Below are 17,541 nucleotides of genomic sequence, written 5' to 3'. Positions count from 1 at the left end.
TTAATTAGTGTCATAGTCGGCGATTAGTGGTGTCCTGCTAATTGGCGTCGTGCGTGTCGTGCTGCGTTCTAGTAAATGCACCAAAGCAGATCAGTAATCAGCCCATGCCGATGCCAGTCCAAAACACGCGCCAAACCCACAAACCCACCTAGATGGTACCGTTACATCATCATGATCGGGTCTGTAAACGGATGGATCACAATGGAGCCGAGTTTTCGCTTTTATTTATAGCCACTAAAACTGGCTCGAGCGGAAAGAAGACGTATGTGAAGCCAGTGAGGAGCTGGGTTTACATACCGCAGAAGAGAGCAGAGCAGAGCAAACATACGGACACTTTCTTTTATCCCATCCGGGGAATCATGCGGCGCTGCACGCGTGCTCAGTCCGCCAAATTGGATACCAGTGGCAGTGCCAGGCATTTCTATCACTTTCCTCGGCCAGAAATCGGTTTGTTTTTGTCTAGAAGCGGTACGCGTGAATTCGGGTAACCAATAAAGCCAATACGAGTTAGAAGCCGAGCACTTGGCATGCGTGAGTGCTCCACATTCTCTCCCGGACCAGGCGAAATAGGCGCCACACGATCTCCGGACAGGAGCGGTTCGGGGTGGTGATCATATGGTGAAATTAGACCATTGAGCACAGCAAATGAGTCACGATGCAGAAAGACTTCCATGTCCTTGAACGTAAAGTAATAAACATATATTTTTCATATTTTATCATAGGATCGGATAATTATATTCTTTATATAATTCTTTATAATTTGGTATTAGATTTTATTGGACTATACTCAAATTTTGTAGATTAAATTATATAAATATTACAGTATTATATTATAATATAATAGATTGCATTGGTTTATATTGGATTACAAAAAATAGTATTAGATTGTAAGAGAATATATTAGATAAGAATAAATTAGATATTAAGCAATTATATAAAATAATATGATTACATTTGCTTTATAGGATCATGTTTTTGATGTCTAAAAACTACGAATTGGAAGATTACATTTTTGAAAATAAATTTCAATGGGAATCGCAAATGCATATGCTTAAATGCAGATAAGAAATGCCTCCACATTTCCATCAAGTGGAATGGAGCCGTCCCTGTGCTCGGTGCATAGGCCGTCGGGTTCTCTCAATTAGCACCTGAGCAGCCCACTGGGCTGGCCCATCCGACTGTGCCCCCAAAACTGGGGTCTCCAGCGGCTCAGTATCCATTGTGTCACACGCGCGAGTGAACGTCTCTCTCTCTCGATCGGTAGCCAATCCGTCCCAGCTCTAGCTCTAGCTCCAGCTCCCAGAGTGAAAACCGAAAGTGATCCGTACGACATACGATTACCATGCCTGCCGGTGGCCGTTCCTCGCAGCTATTGGTCCTCGTGGCCATCTTCTTCAGCAGCTACATAGTGGGCATCTACAGTGCGGCCCGTGCCAGCAGTTTGTCCTTAACTTCAGAGACGAAGGCGAATGAAACCCTGCTCCTGGCGAATGATACCGAACTCTTGAATGATGGCAACTCCAGCTTGGCACGCAGTGGATCGCGACATCCTCGCTGTAAGTTTGAGCTCCCCGCAGCAGGTTACTCTGGTCGAGATCTGACCGGATGAATGCCGGCAGTTTGTTTTTCCGTCGTGGTGGAGGTATGTGGGTCAGGCCTCAATTATCACCCACTGTGCATGTACCGCAGGTGGATTCTTCAGTTTTAGCTGTCCCCATGCCCTACAATCATCATTGCTTCCGCGGAAAACGTTTCCATTTGCGCATTGCATTTTGTGGAGTATAAAGTGGAGCCTCGCTAAGCAATTTCAGCTTAGTTAGCGATTTGCTTTCTAGTTGTTCACTCATTTGTGATAAGAAAATTATTTGCTATATATAAAGTTTTTAGGTAGTAGAAGTATTTAAGCTTAATCCAAGCTTATTGTTCTAGGATTCTTTAACAAATACAATTTCAATACAAGTATCTCTTAGATCAATTCTACATTTTCTGTAACAAATTTTTATATTTTATTTACTAACTACCTATTACTACTGTAGAATTATCTGTTTGGCTTTTACAATCAGTTATAAAGGGCTGACTGCAATTTCTTGGAACAATAAAGTTACCATCTCCCATCCCTGCGGTCATAATTTCCCCGTATTATACAGCGCATTTTTAAGTGTCATTTCAATGACCATTTTTCTTTTGTTTCTAGGGTTTCCCTTCTACACAATCGGTCGCTTCTCCAACGACATTTGTATTGGCAACAACCTGCTCCTGGGCACCTGCGTCATCAACGGCGAGTGCTCGGACAACAGCGGAGTGGCGGCGGGCAGCTGCTCCTCCATCACAGCGCAGGCCATTTGCTGCATTTGTAAGTACTTTTTAAAAAGTTCCTCTATAATAACTCAATAACAAATTATCCCTGCAGATCAAAGGACATGTGGAGCGAGTACTTCCTACAACAATACGTACTTCTACAACAGCAACTATCCGGCTCCTTATGGCGGCGGCGGAAGGTGCTCCATTGTGGTCACTCCACCGGACTCGACGATCTGCCAGCTGCGAGTGGACTTCCTGGCGCTATCGCTGGCTCCACCGTCGGGCGATGGATCCTGCGCCACGGATGCGTTGACCATCACTGGAGGAGCCTCGCAAGTGCCCAGCATTTGTGGCGAGAACGCCGGTCAGCATGTGTATGTGGACTTTAACGGCGTCAATCCGATCACCATCTCGGTGGCCACCTCCGGAAGCTATACATTCAACCGCAACTGGCAGTTCCAGATCAGGATGCTGGGATGCTCGTCGGCCACTTTGGCTCCGGCCGGTTGCCTGCAATACTACATGCCCAGCAGCGGCACCCTGGCCAGTTTTAACTACAATTCGGCAGCTGCGTCCGCCCTCAATTCCATTGGAGTGCAGGGCACCAGGCAGTTGGCGAATACCAACTATGGTATTTGCATACGCAAAGCAACGGGAATGTGCTCCATCACCTACAGCCAGGTTGGCTCCGATACGTACTCCTTTACGCTGACCAACGATGTGGGTGCAGTGGATCCCACTCTGCTGGCCACCTCATCCGTGCAGAGCCAGGAATGCACAACCGACTACATCATCATACCGGCGCCAACGCAGGGCGGAGTTTCGATGCCCAGCGATCGCTTTTGTGGACTGGGTCTGGTATCCACGACCACGTCGGCGAAGCCCTTCGTTGTCTACACAGTCACCGATAGTAACGAGGACATGGACATCTCGAATCGTGGCTTCTACTTGTCGTATTCGCAGAACGCATGTCCCATTCTGTAAATATGGTATAAAATAAAAGACTTGATAATCATAGCATAACTAAAAATCGGGCTACTTAACTGGCGGAGAGAAATTGGGGATCCTTTCGAGGAATTTGTGCAAAGCATCTGGTAAATATAAACCTTAATTAACATTGGAAAGTGTAAAAACTATAACCATTTCCGATTTAAACCAATATTCGTTTGATTTCGTGAACTTGGCAATTAGCAAAAATGATCTAATGGGATTTTAAAACAAATTCAACAAAAATATGTAGTATTTTGCGGTTTATGGGACAAAAGAAATGCCAAAATTTTCCTAAAAGAAGTCGACTACAGGCAATAGTTTAATATCTTAAGGCTTAGTACCTTTTCAAGGTACTTTGCGCATTTAATAATTATGGCAGTCTTTAAATCTAAACAAACAGATGACTTAGGCGGTTGTAAGACAACAAGGAAGCTAAGCTTATTTCTATGCACTGGATTAGGACGACACTGCCAGCCGAGTGAGACTGCTGATTTCAGCCTCCAACTCTTTGACCTGCAATAAAGAACCAATAAAAATAATTTAGTTAAAGAACAAAACATTGTGGCACATTACCTTATTTTCGAAGTGCGTCTTAACATTCTTGTCGGCCATCAGCTGGAACGCCTCGTTATCCAGGCGCATGCGATACCGCTGCAGTTCGGTGACCAGCTTCTTTAGTTTCTTAGTATTGGCCAGCTGCATCTCGTCGCGCTTTTCCGCCGTCACGGCCAATCCATCGCTCACCCTCAAGCCAAAGGAGCAGAGTGCGCCAGCCGTGGAGAAGAAGCTGAGTTGCTTTGTAAGCTTTGAGCTCTCGTCAAGCAGTTCCAGCTCCACGTCTTCGCAGCGAGTGAGCACCTTGATCTGCGGCAGGTGGCGACGAAGCACTCCCTCCGAGTCCGTATTCTGGGCGAACAAGCTGAGGTGCGGCTGGTGCCGCTTGCTGATCTCATTGCGACTCTTAATCTGTCGCACATTCTGGCAGATGCTCACTATTTCGTTGACCTCTTCGGCCAACTGCTCATCCTTGTAGTCGGACAGTTTCAGCTCCATATTAAGAGGCACATGCTGCAGCAACTCGGAAGCCACAAAGGGAGTATATGGAGCCATCGCCTGCAGACCCCAGCTAAGGCAAGCGGTCAGGGTGCCCACGTGGATGTAGGCATCGGCAGTGCGATTGGCTATCGCAGTTTTGGTTGTTTCCTGTCGATTTTAGAAGCTTTTGGGGATGTACATTACCAATTAAATGACAACAAACTCACCAAGTAGGTATCACAGAGATTTTGATAGAAAAAGGTCTTTAGGGCTGCTGTGGCCAAGTGGAAATTGTAGTTGCCGTAGCTCTGCGAGCAGACAGACAAGGTCTCGGCCAGGCGTCCGATGATCCAGCGATCCCAAATGCCCAGACTCACACCTTCAAGTGTCTCAAACTGATGCAGCGAGATGCCCAGCCCCTTGGCAGAGCCGAGTGTAAAGCGCATCGCTTGCCATATCTTGTTTAGGAACAGTTTGTTGGTGTAGCAGGCGTTCACATCGAAGCTGATGAAGTGGCTCTTGATGTTGTGGCTCATCAGGGTGAAGCGTAGCGCATCGGTGCCGCACTCCTGGATACCGTTGGGAAACATTTTCGTCATTCCAGCCGTGGAGGTCTTCAACTCTGCCGGCTTAATGATGCCCGCCTCGCAGGATTGCTCCAAGCCAGTTTTTAGACTCTGCAGATGTAAAGTTAAATTGAGATATGATTATTGCTGAGAATGGCATGAGTTACCTCCAAACTGGCGCCCTGAACCACTTGCTGTGGGGCCACGATGTTGCCAAGACTCTTGGACATCTTTCTGCCATGGGCATCGCACACAATGCCGTTCAGCAATATTCTCTGAAAGGGTGCCTCTCCCGTCAGCTTGAGACCCATCATCATCATGCGCGCCACCCAAAAGAAGATAATATCATGACCCGTCTGCATTATGTCCAAAGGATACCTTTCCTTGTAGCTTTCCTCCGGCCAACCGGCCGTGGAGAAGGGCAGCAGCGACGAAGAAAACCAAGTGTCCAGAACATCCGGGTCGCGTTTTAACGTAAATTCCTCGCTGCCCACGAGTTGTTTGGCTTTCTGCCTGGCTGCCTTCTCGCTAACGGCAGCCACCCATTGACTTTTTCCCTGGGAGTCGATCACCTCGTATGCGGGTACCTGATGCCCCCACCACAACTGCCGGGAAATGCACCAATCGCGGCTGTCCTGCAGCCAGCGTTCCCACTCCGTTTCGAAGCTCGGAGGCAGGATTTGCAGACGTCCGCTATGGAGTTCAGATAAGGCATCCTTTGCCAAGTCCTTGCACTTGAGAAACCATTGCGGCAAGATCATGTACTCAATGACGTCCTTGGAGCGCGAGCAGATGGGCAACTGCATGGTATGAGAGCGCACCTGGCGCAGCAAATCCAACTCCTCCAGGCGATTGACGATAATCTCGCGCGCCTCAAAGCGCGGAATGCCCTTGAACTCGGAATACGACTCCAGCACATGGCCCGTTTCGTTGAACACCTGGCGAGGCTGAAGCTTATGGCGATTAGCCAATTCGAAATCAAATTTGTCATGGGCAGGTGTGATCTTCACTGCACCGGTGCCAAACTCCTGGTCCACGGAGATATCGAAAACAAGTGGAATGGTGTCATCACGGAAGGGATGCTTTAGGTTCACCTGATCCAGGTTTCGGTACTTGGCGTAGCGTGGATCGAGCGGATGTACTGCGACAGCTACATCTCCCAAGATGGTCTCTGGTCTAGTGGTGGACACCACAATCTCCTCAACTGAACCATCGGGCAGCGTTTCGCCATCCACCACACGATAAGCGAAATCATAGATCCGGCCAAAGAGCACATTGTGTTCGTAGCCGGGCACAGCCATCTCAACCGGCTCCTTGATGTCGACAACATCCACCTCGATATCAGATATGGCGGAACGCAGAGTGGTGGACCAGTTGACGAGCGAGTTGCGCCGTTGAATTAGACCTTCGTCAAAGAGGCGCTCGAAAGCTACGTTCACTGCATGCGCCTGCTGCTCGTCCATTGTAAAGTATTCTCGCTGCCAGTTGAGCTTGCAGCCAAGTTGGCGGAGATCCTGCACGATACCTGCACCCTTCTCCGCCTTCCAGCGCCACACTTCGTCTAGAAAGGCCGAGCGTCCCAGTTCCTGACGTGTTTTCGCCTGAGAAGCGGCAATAGTGCGTTCCACGACCACCTGGGTGGCAATGCCCGCGTGATCTGTGCCTGGCACCCAGTCCACCTGGTAGCCGAGTTGTTCGCGCTGGCGGGCAATCACATCCTGCACGGTGGCCATCAGTGCGTGGCCCAAATGCAGATTCCCGGTTACATTTGGCGGCGGCAGAAGCATGCGATAGGTGCCCCGCTTGCAACTGCTGGCCGAAGCCTTGGGCAGATTGGCCTGGCGCTCCTCCCGCTCCCAGTACGCGTTTTCCACAGGCCGTGGCTGGTATCCTGCGGCCAACGGAAGCTCCTTAGCCGCATCTGAAAGGGGAAAGAAGTTGAGTTCCTTAGCCGGCAGTGGGTTTTTGAATGAAACTGGAGGTAACGCACCTTTGAGGGTACTGTAGTATAGGGCGTAGACCCTTGGCAGGCACAGGTACTTGTGTCTGAGTAGCTTACTGCTGCAGTTCTTAATTATTTGCATTTTTTAATGTTGTGTTATGTTATGTCAAAAAACAGTTGCTGTAATCTTGGCGGTGATGGTAGAAAAACAGCTGTGAAATAATCGATAAATAGATTTTGGGCGCCAATTTCAAATGCGATAACGGTAGAGCTTTCCTCCTCAATTTTTTTTTTAAGTTTTTTATTATTTATTCGGTTTGTCAAAAAAGAAAGTTACCTAAAATAACTCAGAGGCTACGTATATGAAAATCATGATACAAGCTAGTTTTTCCATTTTTATATAAAAGATGGAATAATTTTATTAAGAAACCGCGAATTTTACGAACCCAAACATACAGAAGAGTACATAGCAAAAGAATACATTAGCAAAAATGACAATTTTCAGGCCTTGGCACTGCATGAGGTGTAATGACCAATCAGGCGATCGGCTTCCCGATAGCCCGCCTCAAGAGCTCCGTGAACGGTGGAGAAGTAATTCCTGCTGGACGCCTCTCCGGCAAAAAGGAGACCCAAGTGACCATCTTCTCCCAGCACAGGTGATTCTAAGTCCCAGGGGCCCGTTTTCCTTTCATCGGCCTTGGTGGGACGATGACTCCAACTGCCACGAAAGTTTGGATTCGAAAACCACTTGCTGCGAACGAAACGCTGCGGCGGCGGAATTTCAAAAGTGAGAAACTTTCGGAAGAGCCATTGCAAGCCCTCCAGCACTTTCTCATCGGACAGGTTCTCCATGTGGCGTCCATGCGGACCATTCACCCAGGCCATCAACATTCGGGGCTGGCAGGTGATCATGTGGACACCGGTGATGCCCTCCACCCAGGAATGTTCCGTCTTTCGCAGCTCTGTCAGATCCTGTTCCAGCCAAAGACAGAAGAAACCCACCCAACCATCGGGAAGTGGCTGCTTCCCGTACTCCAAATACAGTTTGTTCACAGTGCCGAGGGTGAGGCCTCGAATGGCATTCACCTTGGCTGCGGGCAGCGGTGGGGTGAACAGCTTCTCGTGCTGCTCCTGCAGGACACCCAGGGAAACGGTGCAGATGACGTGATCCGCCTCAAAGTAATCCCCATCCTCACAGCGCAGGATTACCTTACGCGGGCACGCCAACTCGATCTTGGTCACCTTCTTGGCCAGTTGAACGCGTCCCTCCAGTAAACCCAGCTCCTCTGGCGAATCCTCGCTGACATGCATCAGCAGGCGCAGGAAGCGTCGGTAGCCCTTCGTTCCCCAGTGGAGCAGCTTGTCGCCATCACATTCGTGGTACTCGATGTGCTCCCTCACCGAGACCTCGAATAGATTGTCCGCTCCAATTATAGAGCTTTCATGCTTCGCAAACGTATTCAAGGACTCACTAGCCACCGTCCTGTCCAGCTCGGGTAGCTCGCTCTCGATCCTGCGCCAGTAGGCCTGCGCCAGGTGGGTGCCAAAGGAACCGACAACCGGATGTGGTCCACTGGGCATGCTTTTCACGGCAATGTCGTGAATTTTGGTGGCCAGTTCATGCGGGATCACCTCCTTGTTGGATCTCACCCGCTTGATGGGACTGTAATAGTCGCCCGTCTCGTGCAGGATACCCATGTCCTTGACCATGTCGTACACACAATTTTGCTGCTTTCCATGACACCACTGGGCCCCCAAATCGATGACGTTGTCACCAAAATATACGGTGTTAATCCGCCCGCCGATGCGATTCTCCGCCTCCAGGATCTGGACATTATGGAAATTGTTCTGCAGGAGTCGTGTGGCGGCCGCAATCCCCGAAACTCCTGCCCCGATTATTACTATCCTAGAGGAGGCACGGCATTTTTCCATCCTGAAACGTTGGCTGTTTAGTTCGACCGAAAGAGCAGACGATCAACGAGCTACTGATGAAGTTTTCAAATTGTGGGCCAACTTGGCAAGTGTTGGATGCTGCATTTCAATGGCTTCCTCTGCGGTTGGAGCGCAACTTTTTGCACGCTTTACAGGTTTTGAGCCACAAAAATGTAACATTGAGAATCCGGGTCACACAACATAAAAATGATCTCAGGTAAATTGTTTCTGCCTTTATTACCTAACATGCTCCGTCAAAACTAATGTTTTAATAAATAACTCATTTTTTATTACTTGGTCATATAAATAAAAGTTATAACCACATTCTGTAATATTCTCTAATATTTTTGTCTATAAAAATTAGCAAGATAGTAAAGATTTCAAATACGATAGGTTTAAAACTCGATAGCTTTTGGTGCTGCCAACCCAATCGAACTGAAATAGCCACTTCAGCCCTGGGAGCTATCGACTTAGTGCGATAACGATAGAAGGCTACGCAGGCAGAAACAACAAAAACGTTCCAGGCAAAGAAAATGTATTAAAACCCTTGAAAAAGCTAGAAAATCCATGAAAATTGCACCCAACTAGGAATTAAACGTCAAGCCCAACACAAGCATGGCCTCCGCTACGGTAAGAAATGTATGTATGCCGCACTAACACCTAACAACCAGCTTTATTGGGGTGCCATTCTGACAATACGATCCGAGGTTTTCTACGAAAAACTCCCATTTTCAATCTAGGCAAGCTTAACTAATTTCACATACGTGTTACACAGGTGCCGCTGCTCGACGATGACACGATACCCTTCGGCGAGGAGGACGACATGCGGGATCCCAGTCGCGCGGGCCAGAAATACACGTAGGCAGAACCATCGTGTTTGTTGATCAATTCCATTAACCCCCACCCAACGCGTGTACTCCACAGGCATCCGTACGTCACCTTCTTCCACCTGTTCTTCAGGGGCGCCGCCATCGTGATCTATATGTTTTGTGGCTGGTTCAGCGACTCCTTCATCACCAGCTTCGTTTTTGTGGTGCTCTTCCTGTCCGCCGACTTCTGGACGGTGAAGAACATCTCGGGAAGATTGCTGGTCGGTCTCCGCTGGTGGAACTATGTCGACGACGATGGCGTATCGCACTGGGTGTTTGAGTCCAAGAACGTGAGTCACGAGATAAGCTAACTAGGTTGCTCTTGATAATGAAACGCAGTCTGAATCCTATCAGAGTCGGGTCAACAAGAACGAGCAGCGCATCTTCTGGCTGGGACTCATACTCTGTCCCGTCTTCTGGAGCCTCTTCTTCCTGTTTGCCCTATTTGGCCTAAAGTTCAAATGGCTACTGCTGGTGATGATCGCCATTGCGCTGAATGCCGCCAATCTGTACGGCTACGTCAAGTGTAACTATGGCGCCAGCAAGGATCTGAATTCCGCCGCCACAGACTTTGTGAAAACGCAACTCTTCAAGAATGCCGTGGACATCATGACAAGGCCCAGTGGCGCCCCGCCGCCAACCAATGTGCGTCCGACGGGAGTCGTTTAAGCTGGAGGATACTCCATTTACTAAGTCACCTTGCCACCGCGCCATCGTCTGCTGCAGCGCATTCCAAAGAGTATTTGACGTTTCTTCTGGCCCGGACCACCTTGGATCGGCATCGCTGTCTGTGTACCATATGTAAAACTTAATTTAGCCATACTTGAATCTATCATAATCTTTTCTTACTTTTACTTGGATTAAAGGACCGCATGTGCGTGTGACATGCAACCAGTATGCAACATAGTTTTATTCTTGCTTGTTAAATTGCATATTTAAGAATTTGCAGATGTTCAAAGGGGTTCACGTCTCAGAAAGGCTTTTTTTTATTATTTATTTTGCTCATGTGCGTACAAAAGACAGGTAACCAAAATTGGTTTAAATAGTTTTAATCTTTTGTTTATGCGTACAAAAGACAAGTAACCAAAATTTGTTTAAATAAACTGAAAATTAAGTAGTTCTTTCGAAAATGGCAATAACGGTGCATAGCCGAAACGCAGTGTGGTAGTGCCTAGTCCAGCTGAGCTTTAGGGCCCAGCAAGCGACGGGCACACTGGCGCAAAGCACAAAACAGAACAGTCGGACGGAAACGGAATCGCAAAGAAAGAAAGAAATGCAATCTGTGCCGTAAGCGGGGGCGTGGAAGCATAGTTGTGACAGCCCGAAGCAAGTTTCATTGTTAGCTGCAGACCAGCGGTGCCGAAAATACGGCCAATCCCCGCCAGAGCCGGTGACGTACGCACTGCTGTGGGTTCAAAAAAGGGGACTCGAAAGGCGGGATAACCGTGGCGAAGAAGGGCGGAGGTGGAAGGCGGCGTCGACAGAGGCAATCAAGTGGCAACAGGAGATAGCCGGGGCAAAATGCAAAAAGTTAATTAGTCGGGGCTAAATCAAATCGGACACCCCGCCGTGGGCGAAGCCATGGAATTCGCCGACCTCATAAAGACCCCCAAGCTGGACGGAGTCCTGCTGCACGACCCATCGAATGCGGGGGCGTCGGGTGCAACAGTTGGCACACTGTGCATCACCGGGCACCATTTGCTGCTCAGCGCCCGCCAGGAAACCAGCCAGGAGCTATGGGTAAGTGGGTTGAGACCGGCTCCCCTAATCCGATGTGCTTCGGCTTCAATGGAGCGCTAATAATTGAATTGGAAATTCATCATGCTCACCCTCCTTCTCCCTTTCAGTTGCTGCACCAAAACATCGACTGTGTGGAGAAGAAGCCTAGTTTGTCGCAGAACGTCGTGGTCGGTGGGCTTATCACCCTGAAGTGCAAGGACCTGCGCATCATTTCGTTGGAGATTAAGTGTGGCAAGGAGTTCTTCAACGTGGCGGCATCGCTGGAGGCACTCAGTGCCATTCAGAACACCGAACTGCTGTATCCATTTTTCTACCGCCCTATGTACTCGATCCTAGAGGACGGCTACACGATGTTTAGGTGGGTACTTGCCTTCTCCATAACTGGCAAATTGGCTACAATTCAATTAACCTCCCCATCCAAACGACAGGCCCGAGCTGGAGTTCGCCAAACTCATAAGCGGGGTGGGCATGGGCGGTGGGTCCTCGCCGAATGTGGCCAACATAACAATTTGCATGCCATCAACTTCGACATCAACGTTGACTGTGGGCGCCGGCATTCCCCACCCTCTGCAAAATGGCTTTGCGATAGACGCCCTTGCGGGTGGTGGTGTTGGTGGCGTGGGAGGTGGAGCGCTTCAAGGTCCCCAGGCCTCCTGTGAGTGGCGCATCACCAACGTCAACAGAGACTTCAGCGTTTGTGCCACATATGGCGCCACGCTAATTGTACCTAAAGCAATTACGGACGAGCAGATAGTGCTCTCTGCTGCGTTCCGGGATGGCGGTCGCTTTCCCGTGCTCAGTTACAGGCATGAAAATGGCGTAAGTCACTGCAACTACACCAGCGAATTGTATTAAATTAAATGAATTATATTTGCAGGCCACGCTGATGCGCAGCTCCCAGCCGCAGTCCATTCAGGGCATCAAGCGCTGTCGAGCTGACGAGGCAATCCTAAATCTGGTGCTGGGTCGCAGTCGAAAGGGGTTCATCGTGGACACCTGGGGTAAGGGCAAGTCGAATACGGAAACTGACCTGCACTACTCGCAGTGGAAGAAGGTAAATCGTTCAATTGGAAACGTCAGTTCGCCCGCCTCCATCCTGGACAGTTTTGCTCGACTGATTGAGGCTTGCAACGATTTGGGGTGCAGTACGGACAAGTGGCTATCGCGATTGGAAAGCAGCGGCTGGCTGAGTCTCGTGCTGAACTCGCTGAACGCCTCTTGTGTGGTGGCGCAATGCCTGGATCAGGAGGGAAGTCCAGTGTTGGTGCACGGTGCTAAAGGGTTAGATTCCACGCTTATTGTCACCTCACTGGTGCAGATCATCCTTAATCCCGACTGCCGAACTGTAAGGGGGTAAGTCATCATCTTCTATTTGCCATGATCAAAATATTCATGTCGTATTTCCTTTGCAGCCTACAGGCTTTGATAGAGCGCGAGTGGATACAGGCGGGACATCCGTTCGCCTCCCGTCACCGCTTCTCATGCTATACACCAAATCAGACACGCAATAAAACATCTGGTGCCACCTTCGTCCTCTTTCTGGATTGCATTTATCAGCTGTACACGCAGTTTCCCTGCAGCTTTGAGTTCAGCACTCAACTGCTGATCCTTCTATTCGAGCACAGCCACTTTTCGCAGTACGGAACGTTCCTGTGCGATTCAGAGCGAGAGCGGAACGAGCTGAACGTGCACACCAGAACGACGAGCTTGTGGTCTTATTTAAACCGGCCTGATGTCCTTCAGACACTCTTAAATCCGCTTTACGAGCCCAATGCCAATGTGATATGGCCATCGGTGGCGCCCATAAGCTTAGAGCTGTGGAGTGGTATGTTTAAGAACTTAATAGTTAAACTTGTGCTTATTAAGCCTGCATTTTAGATCTCTATTTGCGGTGGGTGATAGATCAACGTAGCTCAGCCACAGTCATGTCCCAAATCCAGGAACTTGTCACCCGCGAGAAGGAACTTAGAACTCAGGTTAGTCCATTTATCTATAGACAGCGAAAAGCAAACTGATGTTATGTACCTTTTAGGCCCTCAAACTGCGTAAACAAGCCTTGGAGCTCGGCCAGGAAGTGTCCACCCTCATGAAAAGTGGAAACGATACATAGTCGGCTACCTCAGATGTTCTCTATCTATTAATCTCCTGCATGATATACACTTATTTTTGATACGTTCTGTTGCAAGATTTCGACAATTATTTAAGCACATAGCAAAACTAATGTTAAGTCACTAAAAGTTCCATTTACAAGAAATTATGCTGAAGGAAAACGAAAATAAACAAGGTAATTAAATTATTGGATAAACCATAGGATCTGCTTTTGGATCAACTCAACACTCAATTTTAGACATACGTGTGTCCATTTTTACTAACTATACTTCTATTGAATAAGTTCTGCAACGTAATTAATATAAAAAAGAAATCTTCAAAAGGAACTGCTGTAACTTGAAAACTCTCCTTGTAAAACGCTCTCTACTCTCAGACTCCGATTAGGATTCGAAACTGCACAATGCAACTATCAAATATTTGGGTCAATTTTTGACGCATTTACTTTTATGGAATTTTTAGCGCATAAGTCTCCGAAATTACCTATTTATAGTACTTACTTTTGTCAGTTATTTAGTGGTCACAAGCCTCGGATCAAATTAAGTATTATAAACTCAAAATTTGCCTTTTTCGAAAAATTTGTATGTAAATTTGATTAAATCGCATAAATTTAAAGCTTCAAAAGCGTTTACATTAAAAATATGCTGTGCATGCGTTGGTATATCCAAAAAACAAATATTGTAAATTATATACTTATAAATGTTTGTAGGTTTTATCCATTGTGTGTTTATTTCGAATTGTGATCGAATTGGAATAACAAAAATTTGTATGTAATTTATATTAATATTTACATTTGTATTGTGCGTATTTTCAGTAATTATCGCTTAAGTGCAATAAATACGTGTTAATTTGCAGATATCAACTGTTTTCATTTTCAAATGAACTACATATCTTAGTTGGCACCACAAAATAACTCCCAAATGCAATTTTGTACAAAGAAAATTTGTTTATTTTTGCTAGACTCACTTAGAACAACATTTTGTTGTTTCGGTTCTCTATTTATTTCGCTGTAAAAACGTATATAAAACTCACTTTAATCAAGTACAATTAATCCCCAATTTTCGATTGTACGCAATCCTCGACAACAATAACAAAATAATTTGAAAGCAAATGTGTTTTTCAACCAAAGAATGCGAAATGAACGAAGGAAAGCTGAGGAGAACATAGGAAAACGAGCTGTCCAATCGAAGTTGTCCGTGAACCTGTCTTAGTTACAAGCTTCGTCCTCCAAGAAGAAGAATTGGCCCGAGCGTTTCTGTTCTGTGTCCTTGACCGAGTTGTTCTTGTTGATGCGGGGCCTGAAGTTGTTGGGATCGCGACGGAAGGTAATACCAAGCAGTTCCAGGAAGCGGTTCATGCCATTCAGCAGCGACTGCGGCGAAAAGGCTGTCGTCTTCACTGAAGGCTGACCCTCAATCACGATGACACGATCGGCGAGGTAGGTGGCCATGATGAAATCGTGCTCCACCACAAATCCAGTTTTCTTCGCGTGCAGAATGTAGCTAAAACAAGAAAACGTCAATATTTGTGTGCAGATTTAAAGTCTAGATAAAACATACCGTTTGATAACCTTGGCGGCCACCAGACGCTGCTCTGAGTCCAAATAGGCGGAAGGTTCGTCGATGAGGTAGACATCCGCTGGCTTTCCAAGACACAGAACCAAGGCCACACGCTGCAACTCACCACCGGAGAGGTTCTGCACCTCCTGGTCCATGATTTCCTCAATTTTCATGGGCTTCATAACGTCGGCAATAAACTGAGGATGTACGTAGGCGTCACGAATCTTATCGTGCAATAAATGGCGCACATGGTTCTGGAATTTCGGGGAAATCTTCTGCGGCTTGTACGAGATATTGAGCATGGGCAGTTCCACCTCGCCATCGGGTTGGAGGTTACCAGCCAGCATGCGAATGAACGTCGTCTTTCCTGTACCGTTCTCGCCCAGAAGCACCAGGATCTCGGAGTCGCTAAAGTGACCCTTTTCCACCGTCAGTTCGAACTTGCCAAGGGTCTTGACCATGGCGGGATACACGTAGTGGTTCATGCGCTTGATCTCCTCCTCCGTAGCGGACTCAGATACTTTGAAAGTAAGTGATTCAGTGCGGAATCGCATGTTTTCGGTGGGCACAAAGCCGTCGAGGAAAATATTGATGCCTTCACGCACAGAGAAAGGCATAGTGACCACACCGTAGCAACCGGGAACTCCATAAAGGCAGCAAATAAAATCAGACAAGTAATCCAGCACAGACAGATCGTGCTCCACCACGATAATAAACCTGAATAGAACCGTGTCATTAATTAAAGCATTGCCACAAAAGTGTTCAACTTACTTAGTGGGATGCAGGAGTGATCGAATGGTCAAGGCAGCGTTCAGACGCTGCTTAACATCCAAATACGAGGACGGCTCGTCGAACATGAAAATGTCTGCATTCTGTATGCACACCATGGCGATGGCAAAACGCTGCAATTCTCCACCAGAAAGCTGAGCGATCTCACGATCGCGGATGTGCGATAGATCCAACATTTCACAGATCTTGGTCTGCAGATCCCTCTCGTCCTTCTTATCCAGAAGATCGCCCACAGCGCCGCGTACCGCCTTGGGGATCTGATCCACATACTGCGGCTTGACCAGCGCCTTCAGGTTGTCCTCCAAGATCTTGGTGAAGTAGTTCTGCAGCTCAGATCCGCGGAAGTAGCTAAGGATCTCCGTCCAGTCGGGCGGATTGGCGTACTTCCCCAGATTCGGTTTTTGCTTGCCCGCGAGAATCTTCAAAGCGGTCGACTTGCCAATACCGTTCTGTCCCACAAGACCGAGCACCTCACCGGGACGCGGAATGGGCAGACGATGCAGCTTGAAGGAGTTCTTGCTGTACCGATGCGTTGTGTGCTTCTCCAGATTGCTGGGCAAGTTGATGATTGTGATGGCCTCAAAGGGGCATTTCTGGGGAATTAAGAGCACGAGTTAATCCGTCTATTACAGCAGTTGCAGCTAAGCACACTCACCTTGACGCAGATACCGCAACCGATGCAAAGCTCCTCGGACAACGAGGCTATCTTGGACGTGGGCGTCACCTCGATGCACAGCTTGCCCATGCGCACCACCGGGCAGGTCTTCTTGCACTCCTGCCGACACCGCTTCGGTTTGCACTTGTCATCGCTGACGATGGCAATACGCGTCTGCTTGTCCACCTCCTCGTTCTCCTTTCTGCGCGACATGCTGTTGATAGTTTTCAAATGAACAAAAATTAATCAGTATTGGCTTCGCTCTACTCTAATCAGCCGCCTATATGGTAATCACTCCACTGTCAACGTTGCAAATCACCATCCCCGACCGTCAAAACAAATCTGGTGCACCGATTCAGGAATGAAGAGCGGGGGTGAGGTGCCTGCGTTTGCCTGTGAGTGAAAGTATAACCTCAAAGCGTTTCCAAAACAAGGGGTTTGCAGCGAAAATTTCTATTGTCCCTCATACGTCAGGCGTTGGTCTTCAACTTCACGTTGACAGTGGGTTAAAATATTTGGAATTTACCTGCAAACTAGGCCGAAATTGTTGTAAAACAGACAGAAGGCACGCTCTTGCGTGTCAGCCAACAAGTTTCAAAAGGGGGGACCTTTGATGAGTTTCTCAACACTACAACGAATAGGAATGGGCAATTGAAGCTATCGATAACAAAAAGTAGGCTTGCCTTTGTAATGTTTGCTTATAATTAATTAATGTTTTAAGGAGATACTTTTGTGTATGTCACAATCTAGACTCCGAAAACACTTATGAATAATACGCCCTTCCATACATAAGTGCATATATTTTAATTTCTTAAATTTATGAAAACTTTATATTTTGGAAATTCCTGAACCAAATCATATACATTTTTATGAATCTTGTTTGTGTACCAATGTTTTCGAAATTTTTTTATAATATGGATTTGTATAGTTTATTGACACACAAATCAATTATGAAAATACTTATCCTAAACTAGCAATTTCCTGAATGAATATGTGTCTTAAAAATATATACATATATATATATTTTTTTTATAAAAATATATCGCACGTGAACCGT

General features: G+C 47.4%; 6 protein-coding genes across 9 annotated transcripts; 3 read left to right on the top strand and 3 right to left on the bottom strand.

Annotated features, from left to right (window-relative positions):
• Positions 1 to 988: 988 nt before the first annotated feature.
• LOC6532639 lies at positions 989 to 3,331 on the top strand. Its single transcript, XM_002093347.4, has 3 exons — positions 989 to 1,556; positions 2,195 to 2,353; positions 2,411 to 3,331. The coding sequence occupies exons 1-3, from the start codon at positions 1,343 to 1,345 to the stop codon at positions 3,283 to 3,285; spliced, it is 1,248 nt and encodes a 415-aa protein (XP_002093383.1). The 5' UTR covers positions 989 to 1,342; the 3' UTR covers positions 3,286 to 3,331.
• A 203-nt stretch (positions 3,332 to 3,534) lies between these two features.
• Positions 3,535 to 7,155, bottom strand: LOC6532638 (valine--tRNA ligase, mitochondrial 1). Its single transcript, XM_002093346.3, has 5 exons — positions 6,883 to 7,155; positions 5,060 to 6,813; positions 4,554 to 5,003; positions 3,865 to 4,494; positions 3,535 to 3,804 (listed from the first exon to the last, which is right to left on the bottom strand). The coding sequence occupies exons 1-5, from the start codon at positions 6,974 to 6,976 to the stop codon at positions 3,748 to 3,750; spliced, it is 2,985 nt and encodes a 994-aa protein (XP_002093382.1). The 5' UTR covers positions 6,977 to 7,155; the 3' UTR covers positions 3,535 to 3,747.
• Positions 7,156 to 7,227: 72 nt separating this feature from the next.
• LOC6532637 (spermine oxidase) lies at positions 7,228 to 8,845 on the bottom strand. The gene has a single exon (XM_002093345.3). It carries the CDS (start codon positions 8,764 to 8,766, stop codon positions 7,336 to 7,338), a length of 1,431 nt encoding a protein of 476 aa, XP_002093381.1. The 5' UTR covers positions 8,767 to 8,845; the 3' UTR covers positions 7,228 to 7,335.
• Positions 8,846 to 9,236: 391 nt separating this feature from the next.
• LOC6532636 (uncharacterized Golgi apparatus membrane protein-like protein CG5021) lies at positions 9,237 to 10,532 on the top strand. Of its 4 annotated transcripts, none has more exons than XM_002093344.3 (4): positions 9,237 to 9,396; positions 9,542 to 9,624; positions 9,691 to 9,925; positions 9,990 to 10,532. In XM_002093344.3, the coding sequence occupies exons 1-4, from the start codon at positions 9,382 to 9,384 to the stop codon at positions 10,302 to 10,304; spliced, it is 648 nt and encodes a 215-aa protein (XP_002093380.1). In that variant the 5' UTR covers positions 9,237 to 9,381; the 3' UTR covers positions 10,305 to 10,532. The 4 variants fall into 4 exon arrangements, with proteins under 4 accessions (XP_002093380.1, XP_015049503.1, XP_015049504.1 ...); XM_015194017.2 differs by having other exon boundaries at positions 9,975 to 10,532; XM_015194018.3 differs by having other exon boundaries at positions 9,245 to 9,405.
• Positions 10,533 to 10,843: 311 nt separating this feature from the next.
• LOC6532635 (myotubularin-related protein 9) lies at positions 10,844 to 14,335 on the top strand. The gene is made up of 7 exons (XM_002093343.4): positions 10,844 to 11,375; positions 11,483 to 11,733; positions 11,804 to 12,194; positions 12,253 to 12,728; positions 12,788 to 13,200; positions 13,254 to 13,351; positions 13,408 to 14,335. The coding sequence occupies exons 1-7, from the start codon at positions 11,217 to 11,219 to the stop codon at positions 13,483 to 13,485; spliced, it is 1,866 nt and encodes a 621-aa protein (XP_002093379.1). The 5' UTR covers positions 10,844 to 11,216; the 3' UTR covers positions 13,486 to 14,335.
• Positions 14,336 to 14,458: 123 nt separating this feature from the next.
• On the bottom strand, positions 14,459 to 17,125 carry LOC6532634 (protein Pixie). The gene is made up of 5 exons (XM_015194016.2): positions 17,011 to 17,125; positions 16,485 to 16,698; positions 15,812 to 16,422; positions 15,041 to 15,757; positions 14,459 to 14,983 (listed from the first exon to the last, which is right to left on the bottom strand). The coding sequence occupies exons 2-5, from the start codon at positions 16,695 to 16,697 to the stop codon at positions 14,689 to 14,691; spliced, it is 1,836 nt and encodes a 611-aa protein (XP_015049502.1). The 5' UTR covers position 16,698; positions 17,011 to 17,125; the 3' UTR covers positions 14,459 to 14,688.
• Between the last annotated feature and the right edge of the window lie 416 nt (positions 17,126 to 17,541).

The sequence above is a fragment of the Drosophila yakuba genome, chromosome 3L (genome assembly GCF_016746365.2).
Source record: "Drosophila yakuba strain Tai18E2 chromosome 3L, Prin_Dyak_Tai18E2_2.1, whole genome shotgun sequence".
NCBI lineage: Eukaryota > Metazoa > Arthropoda > Insecta > Diptera > Drosophilidae > Drosophila > Drosophila yakuba.
The sequence above is the reverse complement of the archived record's forward strand: the minus strand, read 5'-3'. Positions and strand labels throughout refer to the sequence as shown.